Genomic DNA, 17836 nt, shown 5'->3' on the forward strand with positions numbered 1-17836 from the left:
GTTCCCTTGGTATCTCTAACTTTCTTGAAGAGATCTCTAGTCTATTGACGAGATCGCCAGTATATTGTTTTCCTCTATTTCTTTGCACTGATCACTGAGGAAGGCTTTCATATCACTCCTTGCTATTCTTTGGAACTCTGCATTCAAATGGGTATATCTTTCCTTTTCTCCTTTCCGTTTAGCTTCTCTTCTCTTCTCAGCTATTTGTAAGGCCTCCTAGACAAGGATTTTGCCTTTTTACATTTCTTTTTCTTGGGGATGGTCTTGATCACTGCCTTCTGTACAATGTCACAAACCTCCGTCCATAGTTCTTCAGGAATTCTGTCAGATCTAATCCCTTGAATCTACTTATCACTTTCACCGTATCATCGTAAGGGATTTGATTAGGTCATACCTGAATGGTCTAGTGGTTTTCCCTACTTTCTTCAATTTAAGCCTGAATTTGGCAATAAGGAGTTCATGATCTGAGCCACAGTCAGCTCTCAGTCTTATTTTTGCTGACTGTATAGAGCTTCTCCATCTTTGGCTGCAAAGAATATAATCAATCTGATTTTGGTATTGACCATCTGGTGATGTCCACATGTAGTGTCTTCTCTTGTGTTGTTGGAAGACAGTGTTTGCTATGACCAGTGTGTTCTCTTGGCAAAACTCTGTTATCCTTTGCCCTGCTTCATTTTGTACTCCAAGGCCAAATTTGCCTGTTACTCCAGGTATTTCTTGACTTTCTACTTTTGCATTCCAATCCTCTATGATGAAAAGGACATCTTGCTTGGGTGTTAGTTCTAGAAGGTCTTAGAAATGTTCAATTTCTACATGTAAATTATTATCTTCTAACCAATGTATTACATATTCCCAAAGAAGTCATCTGTGTTAGACTACAGGTATTCTTTTTGACAATTTAGCTCCTAAATCACATTTAGTATTAAAATCTACCTTCCTCTATTGGCTTTCCCCTAAATAAAACAAAATAAGGAAATTATTTATATTTATTAGTTCATAAAGTTTCAACTTTTCTTGATTTAGAAGCTATGAATATAAGCAATAATGTCTCAGGGCTGAATTAATTATTTTCCAAGCAAATTTGTCTTCACCAACTGGTTAGCAAGTAACCATATTAGAAAATTCTATTCTTCTTACTGAATTCTTCTTTAGACCTGTAGCTTTTCAGTCCTAAGACCCATGGGACTTGCAAATGGCATTATTCACTATAATTAAGCACAGAAAAAGATAAGCATGTACAATAACTATCCTCTTCTCTCCAATAGCTGAAGCATATCAAAGGATCTGAATCTCTTCATTTTTAGAAGTAAATAAATGGAAGATACTACAAGAAGTATCTCATGTAATAAAAAGATTTCTTACTGATGTACCTCTTGGCATGCTTTAAGTGCCGAAATTTGTACCAAAATTGAAATTTCTTTACATAAAGAACATGACAGTTCAAGAAAACTACTTGAATTGCAATTATTAAATCAATACTTATCAGAGCATTTACACAGCATTAATTACTGTACACAACAAAATAATTTAGCAAACTAACACACTGCCTTAAATCTAGTGAAATTCTGTTGCTGTTTAATTACTATGAACATTAGTATAAAAGGTATAGTCAATTTTATGGATCAAAAACATTCTTTAAAGTTGATATAAAATAGATTTTTGTATACTGTATCACCCAAAATATATCAGGAAAATCTATTAAACTATTATTTTTAACTGAAAAATTCATAGTTTTAGAGGAAGTGTTTTCCTAAACAAGTTACAGTTGCACTGAGATACACAATCTGCAATCACTTGGATAAAAAGCTACTACACCTTCATTATAATACCATGTCAATTATCTAAAGTCTGATATTTATATACATAATTTTAGAACCTGAGTTTCAAGTTAATATTTCTTGCTTATTTCTGAAACCAAGAGATGATCTCATCTCTTCCCACTTATCCACTGTAGAATTCATTTAAACTTTAGGAATTGGATAACTAAAGTTCTGAGAACACTTAGTTTCTAGAATGCAATCCTTGTCTGAGTCAGCCTCTGTTACCTTGCAGCCTGTGTCAGCTTAGCCTTAATAAGCTATTTCTGACAAAGGTCAATATAGAAACTGTGAATCTATCTAGACACTGCTGCAATGACTTCACTGCATAGGCTGCATTTTAGATGTGTAATTTTATCCTGGATATGCCTCCTCTATTAACCATAAATTTTATCTCAAAAACCCACCCATTACTTCATCTCTATCTCATATAACATTCAATTCTAACTCTAACAGGTGCCTATCTCTGCACTTTGACAGCTATTTTTAGTTTTTCTAGTTTTCAGCATTCCTACCCCTATAAAACTAAAGTTAAAACAATAAAGGAATCAATTACATGTCTTTCTGAAAAATGATGTTACTCTGTACAGTGTTTGATGTTAATTTCTATATTTATCTGGTTCTATAGTTTCATAAACAGTTGAATTCTATTGAATATGTGTCCCCTACTTTTTTTAACTTAGTACTATAACTGGACTCCTACCGTCTAAAAAGTACAAAGAATAAAATTAACTTCTTTAGGACTTACACATGAATTTAAAAAACAAGGGTGTCAGTTTTCCATCTGTAGACTAAAAAGAGGAAATAGTCATCATTTTTATTTGCCTATTAGAAAACTAGATCACTAGCTATTTCCTGGTCTGTGGACAATGCTGTTTCTCCTTCCCTCCACAGCTACACTTTAAAAATTTTGTAGTTCAAAGTCTAACAAAAACAATCAAGTTATATTTTAGTATCCTTAAGTGAAACTGAAACAATTAATATATTCTTTCAACATATGATTTTAATTTTGTTAGACTTCATTGTTAATTAGGGGCTCTTAAAAATCTTTATTCCCTTTTTATATGCCAAACTCAATCTTTCCTCATTACCAAGTACTCAAAGCACATTAGGTAGTAGCAGCATACAATATATTGGAAACTTATCTGTAGTTAATAACATGTCTTAAATGACTGTAAAGCATTGAGTCATTTGTACAATGCCATCAGACAGTGATGAAATCAGCACTTTTTAAGTGCCAAACCGTGAGGTCAGTGGACTTTTTCAGACCTTTTCCCCAGCCGATGGTTACTGGTTTGATGAATGGATGACTGCAAAGTTGGTGAGCAGTTAGCCACTTCAGTGAGTGTGAAGTGGTATCTTATAGCTTTGATTTGTATTGCCCTAGTGATTTTGATGCTGAGCACCTTTTCATGTACTTACTGACCATTTGTATATCAGTTCAAATCCTTTGCCAATTTTTATATTGGGTTGTCTTTTTATTGTTTAATTTTAAGAGTTCTTTATATATTCTGGATATAAGTCTCTTATCAGATATATGTTTTGCAAGTATTTTCTCCCATTCTGTAATTTGTCTTTATTTTGCTGATGGTGCCTTTTGAAGAACAAATGTTTTAAATTTTGATAAAGCCCAATGTATCTGTTTTTCTTGTGTTTCTTGTACTGCTGGTGTCTTATGTAAGAAACTACTGCCTAGGTCAAAGTCACAAAGATTGTTCTCAAGTTTTAAGAATTTTATAGTTTTAGACCTAGATTCAGGTCTATGATCCATTCAGAGTTCACCTGTGTATATAGTGTGAGACAGGGATCTAACTTCATTATTCCATATGTAGCTATTCAGTTGTGTCAGCGCCATTTGTTGAAAAGACACTGAATTGTCTTGGCACCCTTGTTGAAAATTAACTGACCATAAATGTGAGAGATTATTTCTGGAATCTATTCCATTGATCTATAAGTCTTATCTATAAGCATATGCTTATCTACAAGTATAAGCATACTTAGGCCAATACCACACTGCCTGGTTTCATAGTTTTGTTGTAAGTTCTGAAATTGGGAAGCATGAGCCTTCCACTTTGTTCTTTTCAAGATAGCTTTGGCCACTCTGGGTACTATGCATTTCCGTATGAACTTTAGGATTAGTTGTAAATCCCTGCTAAAAAAGAAGCAGGGATTTTGACAAGGCTTGCATTGAATCTGCAGATCAGTAGAAGGCGTACCACAATATTAAGTCTTCCAATCCATAAACACAGGGTCTCTCTCCATCCATTTAGGTTTTAATTTCTTTGAACAGTGTTTTGTAGTTTTCCGTGTACAAATCTTTCACCTCCCTTGTTAAGTTTATTCCTAGGTATTTTATTCTTTTAGATGCTATTGTTAATAGAACTGTTTTCTTAAATTCATTTTCAGATTGTTCACTGGTTATCTATAGAAATTCAATTAGTTTGTGTGTATCAATCCTGCCCTGCAACTTTGCTAAATTTTTTAATGAGCTGTAGTTTTTATGTGTATTCCTTAGTATTTTCTATACATAAGACTATGATATCTCCAAATAGAAATGGTTTTACTTCTTCCTCTCCTATCTGAATGCTCTCACCTATATGTCTTGGACAGAACCTCTAGTACAATGCTGAGTAGAAGCCAAAAGAGCAGACATACTTGTCTTACTCCTGATCTTAGGGGAAAAAATTTAGTTTTTCACCATTAAGTACAATGTTAGCTGTGGGTTTTTCATAAATGCCTTTTATCAGGCTAAGGAAGTTATTATAAGGTATTTTCATAATAAAATTTCTATCTTAGTAATAAACTAAGGCTAAAAAAAATTTAAACTGAGGGTTCCAGAATTATTGGACCTAATCTAAAACTGTAGATGTTTGATCCAGCTGCAGTTACATATTTCAAACTGACAGTAAAGGTTTAGTTTCCTTAACTCCATAACTTGTTTTTAGCACAAGCAAATATTCTTTAGGTACTATTAGTTGAGGTAAGAGTTTTAATGAAAGTTATGGCAAACCAATCTTGCAACTTGTTTTTTTCCTAACAAATATACATTTTTTCTAGAATGTGTACACTGTACAAACAAGTATATGTTCTTTTTAAACAAGTGTCATTCAAGCACCCCAAATATGCAGCTAAAACCAGTTCAGATATGCTCTTTCTGCCATAGAATCCTAAACAGTCAGGTGATATACTAAGAAACAATTGCCTATCCAATGGTCAAAGGTTTACTCTTATATCCTGTTTCAAGATAAAGTAGACCAAAACAATCACTCTGTCAAAATATCCATGCCAAATGAGGACATGTACATAGTCTAAAAAATATATTGTATTCATTATCATGTCCAAACCACTGGGATAAACATAACTAATACATCAAAACTTTTAACAAAAAAGTTGAAATTATTTATGATAGTCTAGTCTCCAAGTATATATAAATCTTTACTTCAAAAAATGCTTAACGATTTTCAACTCTTGGAGTGAGAAAAGCATAAAGACCTCACAAGTTGAGCTTGAACTCTGTCAACTGTTTACTCTTTACAAAATTACTTGTCTTTTTCTTAGTGTGCAGTATATCTTAATGAACTGAAAGAGTCAATTAGCCTCTTTAAAAGAGCATTGATTCTCTTCTTATGAGCAAAATAAAGTTCTGCACAGTAAAAATTCTTTAGTATGTCACAAGTTATCAAGTTTTTTTCATGTAATTTATTTACACTTTAAGAATTCATTAAGTTTTCTATTTACCTCCTTTGATACTGTTTTATTATAATAATATGCCTTTTGAGCTAAATAAAAGAGCATTTTATGTATTGTCATTTTTCACTTCAGTTCAGTTGCTCAGTCGTGTCCGACTCTGCAACTCCATGGACTGCAGCACGCCAAGGCCCCCCTGTCCATCACCAACTCCCGGAGTTTACTCAAACTCATGTCCATTGAGTTGGTAATGCCATCCAACCATCTCATCCTCTGTCGTCCCCTTCTCTCCCACCTTCAATCTTTCCCAGCATCAGGGTCTTTTCAAATGAGTCAGTTTTTCGCATCAGGTGGCCAAAGTATTGGAGTTTCAGCTTCAGCATCTGTGCTTGCCATGAATATTCATTACTGAGTCATCATAATTCAGTATGCAATATTATTGATTATAGGTAATGCTCAATATATAGCACATATAGTCATGTTTTCATTCAATGAACATTTACTAAATGACTGCTATGTGCTAAGGGTAAAAAAGACCAAGTCCCTGTCTTCCTGAAACTTACATTCTAGCAAAAGAAGTCAAATAACTCAAACAAATAAATAATTTATACAGAGATAAATGTAAGGTGAGAGAGAAGGCAAAATGGGATAGAGTGACTGGTGGGCAAATACTATTCTCTAAGAAGATGACGTGAAAACTGGGAACTAAATAATGATAAAGGACTAGAGCAAGGGTTTTACAAGCAAAAGAAACAGCAGGTACAAAAGTTCTAATAAGATGGAAAGAAACAACATAATGTATTTGAGGAAAAGAAAGAAAACTGTCATCCCAGACCATACGAGATGAGGGATGGAGTGGTAGGACTTTGTCGCCATAGATTTTATCTATTTGCAACAGGAAGCCAGTGGAAGACTGTAAACAGAAATGGCATGACCTGACATATACTTTAAGAAGATCACTCTTGCTGGTATGTAAAGAATGAACTGTAAGGAGGAATGAACAGTAGCAGTTAACAGAAAATAATAATCTTTTTTCTTTGTATCATTTCTTAGTCTTCTCTCCCCCTTTCTATTCCTAATTCCATCAACTGAATACTGGTTCTTATACCCTTCTCCTACCTGGACTATTTAAAAAATATCCAAACTAGTCTCCCTGCTTCCACAGCTAGAGTATGTGTGTGTAAGTGTGCACACATGTGCATGCATGCACGTGTGTGCATGTATATTTGTATGCTTTGATCAAAAGCCTCAAAAACTCACTACTACCAACAAAATAAAATCCAAATTCCTTGCTTGACATTCAGTAACATTGCAGCCTAATATCAAACCACCTATCTGGCCTCACTTCCCACTACTAATGTGATAGACTATGTTGTTGTTGTTGCTCAGTCGCTCAGTTGTGTCTGACTCTTTGCAACCCCATGGACTACAGCACGCCAGGCTTCCCTGTCCTTCACCATCTCCCAAAGCTTGCTCAAACTCATGTCCATGGAGTCAGTGATGCCATCCAACCACCTCATCCTTTGTCACCTTCTTCTCCTCCTGCCCTCAATCTTTCCCAGCACCAGGATCTTTTCCAGTGAGTTGGCTCTTCACATCAGGTGGCCAAAGTATTGGAGCTTCAGCTTCAACATCAATCCTTCCAATGAATATTCAGGGTTGATTGCCTTTACAATTGACTGGTCTGATCTCCATAGAGTCCAAGAGACTCTCAAGAGTCTTCTCCAACACCATGGTGCAAAAGCATCAGTTCTTCAGTGCTCAGCCTTCTCTACGGTCCAATTTTCACATCCATACATGACTACTGGAAAACTGATAACTTTGACTATATAGACCTTTGTCAGCAAAGTGATGGCTCCGCTTTTTAATATGCTGTCTAGGTCTGTCATAGCTTTTCTTCCACGGAGCAAGTCTCTTTTAATTCATGACTGCAGTCACCATCTGCAGTGATTCTGGAGCCCAAGAAAATAAAGTATAAGACTGTTTCCACTTTTTCTCCATCTATTTGCCATGAAGTGATGGGGCTGGATGCCATGATCTTCGTTTTTTGAATGTTGAGTTTTAAGCCACCTATTTCATGAATCTCCTCTTGACCCTCATGAAAAGGTTTTTAGTTCCTCTTCTCTTTCTGCCATTAGAGTGGTATCATTTGCATATCTGAGGTTGTTGATATTTAACTTAGTACTATAACTATGCTAATCTTGTTAGCATGTGAAATGAACGCAATTGTAAGGTAGTTTGAACATTCTTTGGCTTTGCCTTTCTTTGGAACTGGAATGAAAACGGACTTTCTGCAGTCCTATGGCCACCACTACTCTACTCTTTCACTCTGTAAGGTCTACTCCGTTTTTCCTGGACACAGCTTATGACTTCCTGCTTCCATGGCACTGATCCCTTTCCTTATTCTTTCCTTAAATTCGAAGTCTCTCTTTTCTTCATGGCTCAAGATACATTCTCCTTGACTATCCAGGCAGTAGCTGTTCTGTTTGACTATAACCATAGCATTTTACATCATGACCCAGAATATACAAGTTTCACAAATCTACATTTACCCTTACTTCAAGCAATGCTCTTTGGTGTTTCCTATTCTATTCCATTTCTTTTTCAAATGACTCACTAAAATGACTGCACAGACTACTTAACAGGTTCAATCTTCAGTTTAAAAAACACTTTTAATGCATCTTTCTAGACATGCTGTAGTTGATATACAGCATTATATAACTTTCAGGTATACAACATTGTGATTCATTTTTTATAACTTATATACCACTAAAAGTTATTACAAGATAATGGCTATAATTCCCCTGTGCTATACAATATATCCTCACCTGTTTTACACAAAACAGTTTGCATCTCTTAGTCTCTTACCCCTAATTTGCCCCACCCACTTCCCTCTCTCCTTAGGTCACCACTAGTTTGTTTTCTATATCCGTGAGTCTGTTTCTGGTTTGCATGTACATTCGTTTGTATTGTTTTTTATATTCTACATATAGGTGATATCATACAGTATTTGTCTTTCTCTATCTGACTTATTTTACTAAGTATAACATTCTTTAGGTGTATCCACTTTGCTGCCAATTTGCTTTTTTAACCATTGTTTATCTATCATGGCAAAACAGGAGAGGGGAAAGGAAAAATAGACTCTGAATGTCAGACTATAAAGGCACAGTGAAGTGTGGGTTTTGTTGTCAAATGAGATGGAGAAGGAAATGGCAACCCACTCCAGTATTCTTGCCTGGAGAATCCCGTGGACAGAGGAGTCTGGTGGGCTGCTGCCCATAGGGTCGCACAGAGTCGGACACGACTGAAGTGACTTAGCATAGCATCTAGACATGCATTGATAACTTAAACAAATCCTAGTATTGAAAGAGGAAACTTATAACTATCAAACTACAATAGCCTTAATCTTGATGGTACGTGCATACATGCTAAGTCACTTCAGTCATGTCCAACTCTGTGTGACCCCATGGACGGTAGCCCACCAGGTTTCCCCCGACCATGGGATTCTCCAGGCAAGAATGCTGATGTGAGTTGCCACTCTCTCCTCCAGGAGATTTTTCCCAACCCAGGGATCAAACCTGCATCTCTTATGTCTCCTGCATTGGCAGGCAGGTTTAAAAAAAATTTTTTTTTTTTAACCACTAGTGCCACCTGGGAAGCCCAATCTTAATGGTAAGACAGGGTATTTTATATATCACTTTATCTACCACAATGCCAAACACAGTATTTATTAATCCTTACTGAAGGGAAAGACTATTTACAATCAGACAGGATCATGAGTAAGAATGTTTTGTGTTCCCATCATCTTGTTTCAAACTGTAGTTATGATGGTCAAAATGGTTAGTTTTCAACAACACTTTGATCTATTCTTTCTGCTTTCCTACCTTACAGGATTAAATAATGGTTTTGCAAGGTGAGAGAACATAGTAAGTATTCAGCACACACTCATTTTCACCTTTTCTTCAGAGGTATGAGAAAATCTCTATATGAAGGACACCTACTACCATTCATTGGGCATGCTTCTCTTTTATCACAGATACTCGGGTACTTCTGCTCTGCCTAGGAAGGCATTATAAGTCCAGTGTCCTCATGTGGTCCTTTCAGATTTGCCAAAGCTGGGATAAGAGTAAGCCTTTGTTTCAATGGAATGACAGTTATTAAGGTTGAATGGCCTCTCCTGCTGTCAGCACTAAGGTAGTTGACCATTAAAGTTCTATTAAAGTTGTTGACTCTTTCAAAAACATCTTCAGTAATTTGAATTAAGAAAATGAAAAAGCAATGAAGTGATCTAAAATCTGCACTGAATGGTTTCTTCTCTGGCAAAGGACCCAACTTTTAAGATAAGCCAATGGGGCAATGTAAATTCCTAATTCTCAAATCTCAAAGACTCAAAGGTAAAGTTAATTTTACCATGCGATGATTCCCATAGGCTCCTGAGGAATGCAAAACATCTATAGGTATTTTACTTCCCTTTACTTCCACCTCCTGAGTCTGTTATGACCCACTGCAGGTCTAGGGAAACAAGGCAAATATACAAGTAACAAATGCTCTATACCACCTAGACCAGGCTCGGGCTTTTAGGCAGAAATAAGCCTCCAGGACCTATCCAAGAAAGAATCTGAATTTCTTTATCAAGTCTGCTGCTGCTGCTGCTGCTGCTAAGTCGCTTCAGTCGTGTCCGACTCTGTGTGACCCCATGGACGGCAGCTCACCAGGCTCAGCCGTCCCTAGGATTCTCCAGGCAAGAATACTGGAGTGGGTTGCCATTTCCTTCTCCAGTGCATGAAAGGGAAAAGTGAAAGTGAAGTCGCTTAGTCGTGTCCGACTCTTAGCGACCCCATGGACTGTAGCCTACCAGGCTCCTCCATCCATGGGATTTTCCAGGCAAGAGTACTGGAGTGGGGTGCCATTGCCTTCTCCGTTATCAAGTCTGAAACTACCTAAAGGCTGCAGGCATCCTGGGGTAACTGTGGGCCAGAGCAAACTACTCTGTGCTCCAGACCCTCTGAAATCTGGAAGTATGAACCTCAGCATTTGTTGGCAATTGTCTCCTCAAGGCCAGACCCAGGGCTTCAGCAACATTAGGGCTTTGTTTAAGACAGCCATCTGGAATTACTCTATCATTCACTAACAATTTAAAATCATCAACTCGAATTCTCCCTGCATTGCTCCAGTAAAAAACACTAACTCAGAGAAACTTTATATGCAAGATTTTAGAACTAAGCTCCCCCCCCTCAAAAAACCAAAACTTTTGACATGAAAGTATTATATCTAGAATGGCAAAATTTCAAAAATATGAACTGCTTCAGGAATATTTTTTCAGAATGAAAACAAAATCGAATCACTCTTTTGACAGTGAATTACTCTCCTCATTAAACTGAAAAGCAAATGAAAGGTAAAGCCAAAATTCTATTTATTTTAAAAGATGTCAAGTCTAGGTTAAATTTTTTTAACATATCAAATAAAAACAGCGTCTTAGAAAAAAGAGCTATTAAATAGAACTTGGCAGGGCCTTAAAAAGTATAATAACAATACAGGTTTAAATATTAACAATATTCTTGTGCTGCTTTCTTGCTATTTGGCTATAACATCTCCCTCCTCCACCTTTAAATCATCCTGTCTACCAATATTTTTGTTTTTTTTTGTTAGATCCACTTTTCAGAAGTGGAGTACAGGTTATTAAACTGGATTCTTCCTTTAGTACTCATCCTCTGACACATTCCACTAAATTAGAGATTTATTTATATTGATAAATACCCCTTTTAAAAATGAATATATCTTGCGGGAAAAAAAGGTTAACTCTATATTACCTTTCAACCTCAAGGAAGAGAAGGAGGGAGGGAAAAAGAATAGGAGAGAAGGCAGAAAGAAGAAGACCTAATCTGAGGAAAAAAGACATTACAACTACCAGAAGAGGACAGAAAAGGATGAGTGAACCATGTAGTAAGAGAGGTAGACTAGGAAACCAGCCAGAAAGCCTTAGACCTAAGTAAGTAAAATGGAAACAAAAAGCCTTCACTGGACACAGCAGAGATTATGTACAGTTAAGGTGATAAAAGCTATGTATGTTACACCAGCACTATAGACAAATGAGTACTAGATTAAACAATTTACAAGGCATATCAAAGTAATACTATGGGTGATAAGGTTATCAATAAGTCAGAATTGATACACAGAATGCATTAAACAAAGTTTACACAAAGATTTTAAAAGCTCCATTCCAAATAGTTTACTTAAAGAAAGAGTCTCTTTAAATGTTTTTGCTAGATTTACAATGAGGGTCTCCCAAGGACCACATTCAAGTAGGTGAAATAATTATAAAAGCCTCATGTTTATTAGTATTTAAAACATATGGCTCAAAATACATTCTGTGCTCTAAAGGTCAAAATAAGGTTTTATTTTTAGAATCTTCAAAGCTGTCATTTCTTGGTCTTTTTGCCATGTTTAAGCTAGCCAGATACTTCTTTTAATATGATAGAAATATAAGGCAGAAAAGAGATTCTTTAAAATAAAGCATTTCCTGCCAAGCTGCTTTGCCTCAAACTAGCAAAACATCTTTGACTAGATCACTGAACTATGCTTCGGTTTTATCCTTCACTTAATATTAAAGCTAACATCTTCTGATACATGTCAAATGCTAGACACCAAGGTTACAAACTGAACAAAACAGAATCCCTACCTTTGAGGTAGTCAGAATCATTTGACAGAAAGAGACATATAAACAAATAATTATAAGACTATCTGATTAAGTTTCATAATAGGAGATATGAACAGAGCATCGTGCAAATAAAGTAGTAAAAGCCACTAAATCAGCCTGGAGAACTATGCTAAGCCTCTTCAAGAGAATTTGACATTTAAATCATCTGCAATGAGGCAGTTGGGTTAGTCAATCTGTAAGGACCCTTCTATTTAAAAAAGGGCAGGACAAAAAGTTGAAGGTCATAGAGATCTTGTTTGTCAAAAGTGGCTGGTGTACCCAGCTATTCTACTTCTGGGTATTTATCTGAAGGACTTCCCTGTAGCTCAAATGGTAAAGAACCTGCCTGCGATGCAGGAGACCAGGGTTCAATCCCTGGGTTCCTCTGGAGAAGGGAATGGCAAATCCACTCCAGTATTATTGCCTGGAGAATCCCATAAACAGAGAACCTGGCAGGCCACAGTCCGCGGGGTCGCAAAGAGTCAAACACGATTAAGCGACTAACACCCACACATCCAAAGGACAGGAAAACACTAATTTGAGAAGATATATGCACCCCTATGTTCACCGGAGCATTATCTACAGTAGCAAAGATATGGAAACAACCTAAGTGCACACGGATAGATGAATGGATGATATGATGTGTGTGGTGGTTCAGACGGTAAAGAATCTGCCTGCAGTGTGGGAGACCTGGGTTCGATCCCTGGTTTGGCAAGATCCCCTGGAGGAGAGCAGAGCAATGCACTCCAGTATTATTGCCTGGAGAATCCCCATGGACAGAGGAGCCTGGCAGGCTACAGTCCACAGGGTCACAAAGAGTTAGACACAACTAAACAACTAAGCACAGCACAGTGTGTGTGTGTGTGTGTGTGTGTGTGTGTGTGTGTGTGTGTGTGTGTGTGTGTACATATATATATACATACACACATTCATACGTGTGTGTGCACACACACATGTGCACATGATGGAAAACTACTCAGTCATAAAAAAGAATGAAATCTGCCATCTGTGACAACAGTAATGAACCTTGAAGGTATTATGCTAAGTGAAATAAGCCAGAGAAAGACAAATAACTATGATTTCACACATGTGGAATCTAAAAAAATAAAACAAAAACAAACCTACAGATACAGAGAACAGATTAGTGATTATCAGATGGGAAGGAGGTTGTGGCACAGGGTGAAATGGATGAAGGGGGTCAACTATATGGTGATCACTTTTTAGTGCATACAGGTTCAAAATATAGTGCTGTACACTTGCTGCTGCTGCTGCTGCTGCTAAGTCGCTTCAGTCGTGTCCGACTCTGTGCGACCCCATAGACGGCAGCTCACCAGGCTCCGCCGTCCCTGGGATTCTCCAGGCAAGAATACTGGAGTGGGTTGCCATTTCCTTCTCCAGTGCATGAAAGGGAAAAGTGAAAGTGAAGTCGCTCAGTCATGTCCGACTCCTAGCGACCCCATGGGTCTGCAGCCTACCAGGCTCCTCCACCCATGGGATTTCCCAGGCAAGAGTACTGGAGTGGGGTGCCATTGCCTTCTCCGGCTGTACACTTGAAACTAACATAATTTAAAGAACAATTGATGTAAATAATTCCAGTTTGTTGCTTTATTAATTTAATTAACCTCTGTATCCAAAAGAGAATATTTTACTTGTACAATCCTCATCATCTCTCCCAAACTTGTCCTCTTACTATATTCCTTTTCTTGGTAAATAGTTAATACCATCTAAAACTTAAGCTTCTATAGCCAACTAATCACCAATTTCTACTGATTATATTCCATACTATTTCTATATTCTGTCTATTTCCAATCGCTACCACTATCTCTTACAGTGGAGGCTTCTTATGGCCTCCAAAAGAGTTTTCTTGTCTCTGAGATCTCTTCTGCCAATCAACCAATTCTTTACATGGTAGCCAAAGTTATTCTTCCAAAACACAAATCTGATCATATGACAATTTACCTTAAAATCATACAACTACTTCTATTGTTCCCAGAAAAAGTCCAAACTCTTCAGTGTAACTGCCAACATCTGGCCTGGCTTGCCTCATGCTACAGTCTTTTAAACTCATATTGAACTTCTTGCATGTGTGCATGCTTCAAGTCGCTTCAGTGGTGTCTAACTTTTTGCAGCCCTATGGATTGCAGCATGCCAGCCTGCTCTGTCCAAGGAATTCTTCAGGCAAGAATACTGGAGTGTGTTGCCATGCCCTCCTCCAGGGGATCTCCCTGACCCAGGGATGAAACCCACATCTCTTACATCTCCCGCACTGATTGGCAGACAGGCTCTTTACCACTAGCATCACCTGGGAAGCAGTTTCCTCAATAAACAAAGCTCACTATCCTCTGGGCTTCCCTGGTGGCTCAGAGGTTAAAGCATCTGCCTTCAATGCAGGAGACCTGGGTTCAATCCCTGGGTTGGGAAGATCCCCTGGAGAAGGAAATGGCAACCCACTCCAGTATTCTTGCCTGGAGAATCCCATGGATGGAGGAGCCTGGTGGGCTACAGTCCATGGGGTCGCAAAGAGTCGGACACGACTGAGCGACTTCACTCACTCACTATCCTCTCAAAAGCATTCCAAGATTCCTTCAAGAATCAGGTGACCTTCAAAAATGATCTTTCAGGATCATCTGCTTCTGTATCACCATATTTACCACACTATACAGTATTTTAACTACTTATCTGTCTTCGAAGGAAGCTATAAATTCCTTAAGGTCAGAAACTGCCTTACACATTCTTGTCTTTCTCATGTAAGCATTACACCTGTCTGGCACTGACATATAGATGGTACTAGATAAAGATTCGGAGAAGGCAATGGCACCCCACTCCAGTACTCTTGCCTGGAAAATCCCATGGACGGAGGAGCCTGGTAGGCCACAGTCCATGGGGTCGCTAAGAGTCGGACACAACTGAAGCGACTTAGCAGCAGCAGATAAAGATTTGTTGAATGCATGAATAAATGAATAAAAGAACAAACTGCAAAGAAAGAGACATTCAGTGTCCTACAACTTGCCATAACAGTTATTAGCAACATTACAGAAACCTAATCTTTTAGCAAGACCATATTTAGGCCATGAGCCTATCACAATTAACCTGTTTCCAAAGACAGAAATAAAGAAGGCTCAACATAAACCCAAAATTCAAATGAACTTGAAGTGTGTTTATGTCTTCCAGTTTAGACAGCATAAACTGTCTACTTTTGGGAGATAATTCACATGTATCAGAATTATGACATGTTACACATGTAAAAAAGTTGTAACTACATATGCAATATTATATTTTCACAGGTCAAGTGTTGAGTTTGCTTTTTAACATATATGAAAGCTACACCTCATCACTGACTCACCGATTCTTTTCCAGCTCATTGTGTGTAGACCTAAAAGGGAGGGAAAAAAGGGGGAAAAAGAGCGTTAGCCATGTTATGTTGCTAAGGCTATAAAAAGGGGGGTTAGTTTAGGTATTGCTAAATAAATTCACTGAGTGAACTTAACAGTGCAGTATACAGACAGACTTCTAGCTATCTCACTCATCAAGAAGTAGTAGTCTATGTTCATTAAGACTTCAAATAGAGTGTTTTCAGTTAACAACTAAATATTTTGAAATTAGGATCTCACTGTTATTTTTAATAAAATTAAAATGAGCACATGTTCTCTTCCCCACTTCTAGGGTCCTACATTTTACTGATCTGTAGATATTATATTAGAAAATTTAATTCAAACATAATCCCATTCTTTTGTTTTTTAAAAAAATAGTGTATGTACTTCCGTGTCTTCTATCTCCACTTACCCACTCTTAAACATTGGGAGAGAAAAAGTTTTGGCCAGCACAGAAGCTGAAACAGACTTGCCTTATTGCTAAGCAATACAGACAAATTCAAGCCTCTTTGTGTGTGAAACATAAACCAAAAACGTCATACAAGGAAAAAGCAACATCAACAGAAAAGATATATTACTAATATTAAAAAAACACAGTTTTAAAAGACTGTGAGGATATACCTCAAAATGCTAACAATGGTTGTCTTCGTGACTTTTTTCATTTTACTTACAACTATTTGTTATAATAATATTACTTACCATCTATTGAACAAGTTGAGTGTCTGCTGAACAGTTAACATACATTATCTCATTTTATCCTCCAAACAACCCTTGTTTTATAAACAAGAATACTGAGACTCTGAGAGGTAAAGAGACATGATCTTGTCCTAAGAGTTTTAAGCTGCAGCCATGATTTAAGCCTATGTCTTTTTTACTCCAAACCCCAACTTCCTTTTTTGTAAATTAATTTATTTATTTCAAACCCCAATTTCTTAACCAGTTAGGGACAAGCAATACTGAAAAGAGAGTAAGAGCACGGACTCTAAGGCCAGACTGCCTTGGATCAAATATTGTGTGGCCTTTTAAAAATCTCTTCATTTCTCTGTGCTCAGCTTTATCATCTATGAAATAAGAAAATAACAGTATTTGCCTCATAAGATTGTTATGAGAAATATACATGTTTACACTGAACAACACAATATAACTCGATCTAAAGTTAACTACTATTAGAATGTTATGCTAAGTTCTCCTGAACAAACATATTATTTTTATAACAATTTAGCATTAACAACAAAATTTTATAAAGAAAAATTTTAAGTTCCTGTCATCAAAACTGAAACTTCAATCATTTAGTAATTCTGATTAATGTCAAAAGCCTTCAGAATATTTCATTACTGATTACTTTAATCTGATTTATTATTCTAATGGATATTTAATAATCAAATTCCTAAACTTCAACAATATTTTTATCAGTCTCATAATTTGTGGAAATTTTACTCACTGTCTTAGTTCAAGAGCCAAAAGGCTTCTTTGAGTTACTGTCTACTGTCAACCTTTTGCTTTCTTAGCATTATCGTAAGGTCCAAGTGACACATGATGAAAAAGACTGATCTTCATTTTCAACAGATTATCCTAATAAGAAAACACCTCTCTCAAAAGAGAGAAATTTTAAAAAAAATCTCGGGATGCTCTAAGAGTTCAGCCAAATTAATGGCAAGGATACGTACGATTCAGAAGAAACTATAAAAACACACACTTCTTAGTATAACACAAACTCAGACTTCAAAACTCAATAAATAAATTACATTGAAATCTCTACCACATATAAGTATTTATAAAAAGGTTTAAGTTCTTTCTCGTTTGAATGAAATGTCAAACTAAGTAAGTTGGAAGAGGTAATAGGTATATTTTAAAGAGATTTAAAAGAAAAAACATTGTTCAAAATTTGAAAGGCTCATCAATAATAAAATTTCCCCAAAGTAAGACATCCCCCCTTGGTGAGTAATTTTGGTTTAACTGCCTTTTACTAAGAAAACTCAGAACAAGTAACACAAAAACAATGAAATGCTAAAGTAATAAATGAAACAATCTATTTAGAGAAAAGTATTTACCATATACTTTTTCCAAACAGTATGGCATCCCACATATGGCATTAAATGCAAAAGACATATACCCAAAGATAACCAATTGCTGAATTCCAGTATTTTATTAAAACTATTATCAAAGCTAGCACCAAAAGAATGTTATCTGAACCACTGCTGTGAACAAAATTAAAACAGCAGGTTCTTCCCACCTCTCTCAGATTTTTCTTTATTATTTTTCTT

The 17836-nt window shown here is 36.6% G+C and overlaps 1 protein-coding gene across 5 annotated transcripts in view; it reads right to left on the reverse strand.

The window, feature by feature from the left end:
* Positions 1 to 17836, reverse strand: part of MXI1 (MAX interactor 1, dimerization protein) — an 88707-nt gene that overhangs the window by 30262 nt on the left and 40609 nt on the right. For 2 of the 5 annotated variants that reach the window (XM_081541292.1, XM_081541313.1), the window contains exon 3: positions 15545 to 15574. The exons of the other annotated variants lie outside the window; for them this stretch is intronic. In XM_081541292.1, coding sequence (XP_081397418.1) covers positions 15545 to 15574 — 30 coding nt within the window. The remainder of the gene's footprint in view (positions 1 to 15544; positions 15575 to 17836) is intronic. 5 annotated transcript variants of the gene reach the window in all.

The sequence above is a fragment of the Giraffa tippelskirchi genome, chromosome 2 (assembly GCF_054371585.1).
Source record: "Giraffa tippelskirchi isolate mGirTip1 chromosome 2, T2T-mGirTip1v1.2.pri, whole genome shotgun sequence".
Taxonomy (NCBI): domain Eukaryota; kingdom Metazoa; phylum Chordata; class Mammalia; order Artiodactyla; family Giraffidae; genus Giraffa; species Giraffa tippelskirchi.